Raw genomic sequence first — 9,130 nt, 5'->3', positions numbered from 1 at the left:
GTGAGAATTTGCAATATGTACGATAATTACAACAGATCAAAGCTGATCACATCGCGACATTAATTGCATTATATTAGATCTCATCATGGGGGATTACTAAATCTTAACTGCCAAAACATTAAGAATCCATCCAAGCCAACAACAAAACCTTAACTATCACATTGCCCCATTATAATTTTTAATGTGGCACTGTGGGTTAACACGCTGGACTGCAAAGTTGTGTGAACTGCAAGGTCGGCAGTTCAAGCTCCTCGGAATCCCTATCCAGGGTCATTATGGGTCAGAACCGCTTCACCGGCACTTAACAACAACAATATATTTTAATAAGGCTATTTAGTTGTGTGTTTGTGTTAAGATTTTAAAAGGGGAAATGGATATTTGAATGGATCTTATGCAGACTCCTTCAGATTCTTCAGCGAGCCATGTATACTTACCTCTTTTTTCTCAATGCTGTGAATCATCATAAATGGCAGATTCGTTATTGTAGCCTGCTGAAATAATTGTGTGGGAACTGTGCCCAGCACGGAACTATAAAACAATCCATCTTCAAATACTTTACACACTGATTCTCTACTCTCTTCAACAACTCAGCTGGGTTTGTTCTTTTGTTGGATCTGGAGAATTCAAAACTATGAAATTGAAAACTTAAATTTGAACATAATATCAAAACTAGTACAATCTGTAGTGAATTTGTGTGTGTTATCTAGGACCACCTACTTTGGGGATGACATTTTTCACCTTTTCTTCATTCAGTCACATATCATGATATATTAGTGAAACTTGTTTTGTTGTGTTGATTATAATTGATTACTAATCCATCCTTTACTATGTTTAAATGGAATTACATCTCATTGTCTTAGTAAGAAACCAGTTTAGGAAAAACCATAGAAGTCTCTTTATTTCCTATGTTTAGTCTTTCCCATTTTTGAAAAAACTTTAATGATGTTTTGTTGTTGTTGTTATTTTTAAATTAAAGGTGAATGTGTGCAAATGTGTGCAGAGAGACCTGTTTGCCTAGGTCTTGTAAAACTGTATTCCCACATAGAATTTGTGAATGACAGATGCTGCAGTTATTTTAAAGAAACCAGTAAATTTAATAAGCTTGATATACAAAGTTAAGACAAAAAAAGGACATTAAAATATTTTTTGAATAAAACAAAAGAAAAATCTTAATGCTACTTTTCTTTTAATCAGTCTTTCCTTTTTGTTTGAAATTCTGAGATTTCTTCAATACCTATCTAATTTTCTACAAGACAAGGGTTTCCAGATGGCGCTCTAAAGCCTTAGCCGGAAGGTGGCGACAAAGACCCTTATTGAGTAGAGTCGTCCGGGTGCAGAACACAGTTGCAGAGTTTAAGAGAAGCACAGTGCCACTCCACTAAATTCTCCCTCTAGTTTATGGGCTCTGGTAAGGAACGCAAAAGGCCTTAAGAAATGCTTTGTCATCATTTACCACTAATAGGCAAAAAATATCTCCGTTTCAAAATTTATTCGTCATGTGTGGCTCTGTGGGTTAATGCGCCAGACTGCGAAGCCTTTTGATCTGCAAGGTCTGTGGTTCAAGCTCACCAGTCGCTCCTCGGAAACCCTATACAGGGTCGCTATGGGTCGGAACCGACTCGATGGCACTTAACAACAATACCTATGGGAGGAGACTCCTGGTGTAGCGCTATTGGATAAACATTGGACTGTTAATCACAAGGTCAAGCTGTTCAAACCCACCAGTAGCTTCTGGGAAATCTTACACAAGGTTTTTTTGAATCTGAACTGACTTGAGGCACTCAACAACAACAAACCTATTTCAATTAAAACAACAACATATCCATTTCAATTAAAAGGATAAATGGTAATAGAAAGATATGTGTGTACATGTGCAAATCACATACCAAACTGGATCTCTCCTTCACTTTGAGATGCAGTTTTCTACCTGTTTTTGCCCTTTAACACATTTTTTATAATTTCTTTCTTCTCCAGTTTCCAAAGATTGTGAAGTAAAAGAAAGTCTCAAGCAACCAGCTCCCCAGGGGAGTAAGGCTGGACTGTGAGACAATGAAAGGGTGTAGTTTTGTTCTTTATTATTTTTTAAAGACAAACTCAGTCTACTTTCCACCAATTAACAATGATTAATGGGCTGACCCAGGGATGTTCACCTCCAATTTCTTATCATTGTGTCGTCTTATTCATTTCCTATTTCCATTCTGTGATGTTGACACTACTTAAGAATCTGACAGAAATCAGAGGCACTGGGTAAGTTAAAAAAAAAAAAAAAAAAAATCCCCCTTGAATTTGGCTGGGTGGGAGGTGGAATTTACAAGCTGTAATGTTGATCTGACCAGATAATCGGGTGTTCCCAAAATACTTCTGAGCCTTTATCTACCAAGGGGACTAGCACTAAAATCGCCAGGCTCTGAGTGGGGGTGTGGAGCAGGCGCTAAAGGAAGGAGACGAGGTTGGTGAAGTGTGAGTAGGGGAGGGATGGCGTGGGAGGGAATGAGATTGGCTGTTGGAGCTACACCTAGAGGGAAAAAGAAAGCTGAGTGAGAAGGGAGAGGGAGACGGAAAAGGAAGGCTAGTAGGGAAAGGTGGGGAGAAGGAGGGAGGAGGCTAGAGAGAAGAGAGTGGAGAAGACCGTGGATGAGAGGGAGGGACAGTAGGGTCACAGTGATCATGGAGGATGGGGTTTCTCTATTCTAGCTACTTCTGGGATTAGAGACTGTTTACTACTGGGGATACTCCGGATCAGGTAGACAGTTGGGCAATGGCAAATTAAAATGGACAGCGAGAGACAGACGTTACAGTTACCTCTCGACCGCGGAACGCTCCCGGAGCTGCTCTCTAGCCAGCTCCAGTTCCCCAGCTGGTGTTTCTGAACCTGAACGCACGGGACCACTCTGCCGGGAGCCCAGGCAGAGTCTAGAAGCCGCTCCAAGGTGATGCTTTCGCCAAAGAAGTAAGAACTTCCTGCCAGGGTCCCAGCACATCCTTCCCCAAAGCGTTCCAAGAAAAAGGGGAGTTAGACCCCAGGGGGAGGAGCAAGGGGGATCCTCGAGACGATCTTTCTTCCCTCCTTTGCCCCAGTGGGGAGCGCAGGCATGGATGTACTCAGTCCTGGCCAGGGCAATAATACCACCTCGGCCGAGGGTCCCTTTGGGGCAGGCGGCAATGCTACAGTCATATCCGACGTGACCTTCAGCTACCAGGTGATCACCTCGTTGTTGCTGGGCACACTCATTTTCTGCGCTGTGCTGGGCAATGCGTGCGTGGTGGCCGCCATCGCACTGGAGCGTTCCCTGCAGAATGTGGCCAACTATCTTATCGGCTCTCTGGCGGTCACCGACCTCATGGTGTCGGTGTTGGTGCTGCCCATGGCCGCACTCTATCAAGTACTCAACAAATGGACGCTGGGCCAGGTCACCTGCGATCTTTTCATCGCTCTCGACGTGTTGTGCTGCACCTCATCCATCCTGCACCTCTGTGCCATCGCGCTGGACAGGTACTGGGCCATCACCGACCCCATCGACTACGTAAACAAGAGGACGCCCCGGCGCGCGGCTGCACTCATCTCCCTCACTTGGCTTGTTGGCTTCCTCATCTCCATCCCGCCTATGCTGGGCTGGCGCACCCCTGAAGACCGCTCCGACCCCGACGCCTGCACCATCAGCAAGGACCATGGCTACACTATTTATTCCACCTTTGGCGCTTTCTACATCCCTTTGTTGCTCATGCTGGTTCTATACGGTCGCATCTTTCGAGCTGCGCGATTCCGAATCCGAAAGACTGTCAAAAAGGTGGAAAAGAAGAGTGCAGACACCCGTCGCCGTGGAGCCTCCCCAACTACTCAGCCTAAGAAGAGTGTGAATGGAGAGTCGGGGAACAGGGACTGGAGGCGAGGAGTGGAGAACAAATCAGGGGGTGCTTCCTGCGCGAATGGGGCAGTGAGGCAGGGCGACTACGGTGCCGCCCTGGAGGTGATCGAGGTGCACAGAGTAGGCAACTCCAAAGAACACCTGCCTCTACCTAGCGAGGCTGGTAGCGCCTCTAGCGCGCAAGGCTCTTTCGAGAGGAAAAATGAACGCAACGCTGAGGCAAAGCGTAAAATGGCCCTAGCTCGAGAAAGGAAGACAGTGAAGACGCTGGGCATCATCATGGGCACCTTCATCCTCTGCTGGCTGCCTTTCTTCATCGTAGCCCTGGTCCTTCCCTTCTGCAAAAGTAGCTGCCACATGCCCACCCTGTTGGGTGCCATTATCAACTGGCTGGGCTACTCCAACTCCCTGCTCAACCCTGTCATCTATGCTTATTTCAACAAAGACTTCCAAAACGCGTTTAAGAAGATCATTAAGTGCAAATTCTGCCGCCGATGATGGAGGAGTAACCAATGAGTAGAAGGCTACGAGACTCGTCCCATTCTCTTTGCCTCTCTCAATTCCCCCAGCCCCCACTTCGAAACAACCACCACCATAACTTGCTACTTCTCCTTTAATCCCCCAGCTAGCTGCTTTGCCCGCGCTTCTGGGTTTCATCTTTCCCGCGCTAGAGGAGGACCCTCGCTCTCCAGGCAACGTAGGCTTAGTTTTGGCCTCGGCATCTGGGTTCCAGCAGTTGTCTTCTTCCTTTTTTCCTACTCCCTCCCCCCATCCTCTTCGCAAAACGTTTAAACCTCAAATAAGGGAGGGGGTGGGGTGTGAATCTAAACAGAGAATAAATGGTTCTTATGGCCGCTGCATTCACTAACACCTATCTGAGCACCCACTTCTAGAACTTGAACATAAAGTTTAGGATTTTGCTCCATTTTCCTCGCCCTCACAATTTAAGTCTTCTTTCTTCGGCTTTCCGGCACAAATTTGCTTTTCCGGAAAGGTGGGAGGATCCCTCTATCCCTCGTGATGTCCAGGGAATCCCCGCTTCCCCGCATAGACTCTGTAGAATAACTCTCCTATGCACAGCCCCTGCTTGCTTTGTTTTGTTGAATTCAAAGCAGGAGGCCGGGAGGTGTCTCTTGTAAGTACACGTTTGGGACTATGGTGGTGAATAAGGAGGGAGAGTAGAGGAGTTTATTCGGGTTTGCCTAGGTGTCAACACACATCAAAGAAACTGACAATCGTACATTGATGGAAAGAGTAAAGCGGGCTTCAGTCTGCAGGTTGCTGCCTAATCTGCAAGTGCTGGCATAGCCACTTACTGAGGGAGGCGCCTGTGGCCGCCGTTTGAGCACTGGGGACGCTGCGCGGCGCGGCCTGGCATCCTCGCCTGTGTACTATACTGTGTGGTTTGCTCTCAGCGCGCGAACTGCCTGCTGTCCCGGACCTGTACTAAACGCTCAGGGAAGAGCAGGTGCATTGCAAAAATCGACAGCGGGAAGTTTCGCCGAGCTCTTCGGGTATGAGAGACTAAGGAGTGTTGACGACTCCGAGGGGGCAGCAAAGAGTTGAGGACTTCGGGTGTTTTCACAGATGGAGGTTCTAGCAGACTTTTCCTGTGGAACAGGGAAGGGCAGTTATAACCCTAGCAAACATACTAAAAAACAAAGCAAAATAAACGAGTGGAGTCGATTCTGATTCCTGGCGATTCCGTGTGTACTATGGCCAGCTAACTAATCCTCTCGACCGTTTCCGAGGAGGAATAACTCCTAAAACTGCATTGGACTTGTTCTGCAGGATGCACAGTACACACAGGAAAGCAACTAGAATTTTTGAGTAGATTCCAACATAAATTTAGCACTCTTTGGACTTTAGAGATCGATCCCTTAAATCATGTGGTCCAAAGGGACTGGGTATGGGTAGCCCCCCGTGGGAAGCATCTGAGAATCTTGCACAGGGTTTTATTTGCTCCCTGTTCTGATTTTACTGCTCCACTGAAGTATGGGAAAGCCAGTTTCTTATCACTTGAATTTGTGGAGCACTTAGAGGTTCAACCTTCTTGCTCCCCTTAAAAGTTACTCTTTCAGTCTCTCCTCTCCGACTGAGAAACTAGTTACAATCTTTGCAGTCTTCAGAAAGGGAAGTTATCTTGGTGCTCAGATTGAATGTAAAATTCTAACCATATGTTGGAGATCAAAAGGTTTGACACAGCTAGGTCTAGCCTCTAATTTTTGAAATATAGTGGTTTCATTTTCCAGTATTTGCAGAAAGTTACTGATTCTTCCCTCGTCCTTCAACTGTAACTTTTAGATGTTTGCCTCTGCTGTTTTGAGAACTGTTGCATTTACAATTTGCAAAACTTGCCAGTGAAATGTTTACTAGTGTTTTTGGTTAAGAGGGTGAAAAAGCAGCTTTATCACTGAAGCCATTTTATTGTTTGTCAAACTCAATAAAACTTTCATTTAGTTAGTATCTGTTTATCTAACTTAAAATGGGGGTGGGCATCATATCCAGTTAAAATAAAGTATAAGAATTTTTGAGAACTCAGTGGGTGGTTTGTCTGTGCCTATGTGATGTTGATCTGGACTGTAGCAGAAAAGATAGACAACTCCAGTCCAAACTTATTGTTGTTGTTAAGTGGTGTCTATTCTGTTCCAATTCATATCCACCCTTTGTAGGGTTTCTAACAAGTGCCTGGTGGGTTTAAATTACAAACTTTGCAGATAGCAGTCCAGTGCTTATCCTACAGCACCACACCAGGACTCTTCCACTTCTTTTTTGCTCCCAAGAATTAAAATAAAGCTTTATGAGAAAGCAATGCTTTCCTAAATTTTTTATAACAAATTCTATAAAGTCATTCAAAACCAAAATTAACTCATCCAAATCTTGCCTTGGCTACTAAGTACCAGATTCTAAAATTTGAGATTTCCATTTATCTGTATCTTTTACAGAACTGTATGACAATGCTTTTGAACATGTATATAATCCTCCCTGCTTTGGAGGGTTTGCACAAGAATGAGAAAAGAGCATTCAGCTTGCGGTATAATTGCAAAGACAATAGAGTAAATAGAGGAAGAATGCAAAAGTGCTGCATAGCTTTAAATAGCCTGTGATGCTTTTGATTTTCTTTTAAAAGATTTGTATTAAGGCAAAATATTTATGCATCAAAATTGGCTTTCACTTTTCACTGTGACAATAAAAATACTTTAATTATGCCAGTGCTACAGTGCTGCTAACAGCTATTAAGGGTCCTTTCTGATTCACAGGGACCCTGTTAGAAACCTGTATAGGGTTTCTTTGGAATGACTGTTGGGCTTGAACTGCTGACTTTGCAGTTCAAACTGACATTGCAGTCCAGTGCTTTATCCTATAGTGCCATACCAGGACTCCAATGTTACAATAATCTGATATAATTAGTTAAACTAATATAATCACATGAGCATTTTATTTTAATCAAAATGTCTACCTACTTGTATTTATTTAGATAATTTAAGAATAAGTTACAAAGAAAACAAAATGAAAAACACAATTATCAACAAAAGATCCTGCTCTTCAGGTTAGGGATCTGACATTTAGAGAAACAAGTTAAGTTTTTAGCTTTGAAACTCATTCTAGATGATTGATTTCTTTTGTGAAATCTTGAATGTGGAAAGATAAAGTCACATCTCATCCTTCAGGCATGAAACCATGCATTGTCTCTCACTTCTGCATATATGATGCAGGCATCTGTCTAGTTAATCAGGATTAATTAATTAATTTGGCATGTGGGAACATGCCAAAGAGAACTGCAACCTTGAGTAAGAGCAATAGAAGCCCATCTGCTTTAAAAAAAAAAAAAAACTTTTTTGAGCAGAAGATGTTCTGAGACCTCTCCTCTATCTTCCCTACAACTTCTAGTCATAAGGAAATGACTGTCCTTGGTTGAAAAGAAGCATCTTATCTGTTCTGGTGTGTATTAGTCAATTAAAAATGAAGCAAGAGCTTATTTCTGCTTGCCTTATCTGATAAAGGAGCTTTAAATTAAAGATGTATTACTACATTAAAATGAATTATTATGTTCTGTCTTCCCCTCTCCTCCCCTCTTCCACCCCACCCCAAGTCATCAGTTAACCTCTCACTTCACTTCCTGAAATTAAATCCCACAGTTTTCTGGTGTCAGAATGACTGCTACAAGGCAAAATAAGCCCAGGTAATGCTAAGTGCAAGCAAAGATCAGGGCAATGATAGTTATAATAGAGATAATCTTAGGCTACTGGAAGTCTGGTTCAGGCAATGTATGCATATATATGTTCACCCAACCATAGAATACAGAGACCAAAGAATTGCAAAAAAAAAAAAAAAAAACAAACAAAAAAAACTCTTTTCAGTGTCTCAGTTGAAAAGCATTACACAAATGCATGCCTGACATTGAGTAGCATGCATAAACATACAGTCTGTCCATTAGATTTTGGATCTTTGTTTCTTATTCTAGCATCTCTTCTTTTAGGGATACAATGACTTTGTGCTTTCCACAGACCCTGCTGAGGCCTCTATCAATACTCCAACTAAGAAAGTGAAATGTTATCAGTTACTCCAGTGTGACTAATCAACCCATTAACTAATCAACAGTTATCATGTGTCAGGCACTCTTCCATAATATTGAAATATGGGACTGAAAATTAATAAAATATAAATTTCATCCTGAAGGAATTTCCAAACTACTTGGGTATACGAGAATAAACTACTAAGGGTAAGCAACTAGTCATGATGCAATTTGTTGTTGTTAAGTGCTATTAAGTTGGGTCTGGCTCATATAGCATTTCCAAGTAGTGGCTGGTGGGTTTGAACTACTAACCTAGTGGCTAACACTGGTTCTTATCCTATAGTACCACACCAAGTCTCCATGACAGGATAAAAGCACCAAATAAGTAAGATGGATTTTAGGGACTTGGATCTATAAACATCCAGAGAACAAGTATCAGTGTGGACTTGGGTGGGTAGAGCAGGCTGGATTGGGAAAGCTTTATTGAACTATAGAATTGATCTGGACACATGTGGATGGAGGATTGGAGGAAGGAGTTGTGGAAAGGTAGATGCTTTTTTATTTAATGAAGTGGTAAACAAAACACCCCAGCTGTTTTTCTCCCTGGCAATTTGAGACATAGGATAAAATTATGGGCTGAATTGCTGGATAGTCTGGGTTGAGTATGAAAGTGCTGATCTTAAAAGAAGGATGCAGACTCAAAATCATCAATATACGGTGTCAACTCAAAGGGTCTGGAAAGTGTGTG

At 42.9% G+C, this 9,130-nt stretch overlaps 1 protein-coding gene across 1 annotated transcript; it reads left to right on the top strand.

Moving 5' to 3' along the window:
- Positions 1-3,008: 3,008 nt before the first annotated feature.
- On the top strand, positions 3,009-4,371 carry LOC102812379 (5-hydroxytryptamine receptor 1A-like). Its single transcript, XM_006875290.1, has one exon. It carries the CDS (start codon positions 3,093-3,095, stop codon positions 4,362-4,364), a length of 1,272 nt encoding a protein of 423 aa, XP_006875352.1. The 5' UTR covers positions 3,009-3,092; the 3' UTR covers positions 4,365-4,371.
- Positions 4,372-9,130: the final 4,759 nt, after the last annotated feature.

This window comes from Chrysochloris asiatica, unplaced genomic scaffold (genome assembly GCF_000296735.1).
Source record: "Chrysochloris asiatica unplaced genomic scaffold, ChrAsi1.0 scaffold00318, whole genome shotgun sequence".
NCBI classification, from domain to species: domain Eukaryota; kingdom Metazoa; phylum Chordata; class Mammalia; order Afrosoricida; family Chrysochloridae; genus Chrysochloris; species Chrysochloris asiatica.
The sequence above is the reverse complement of the archived record's forward strand: the minus strand, read 5'-3'. Positions and strand labels throughout refer to the sequence as shown.

Bases quoted from the DNA above. Each gene is read 5' to 3' on its own strand.
- LOC102812379 (XM_006875290.1), top strand. From the start codon at position 3,093: ATGGATGTACTCAGTCCTGGCCAGGGCAATAATACCACCTCGGCCGAG.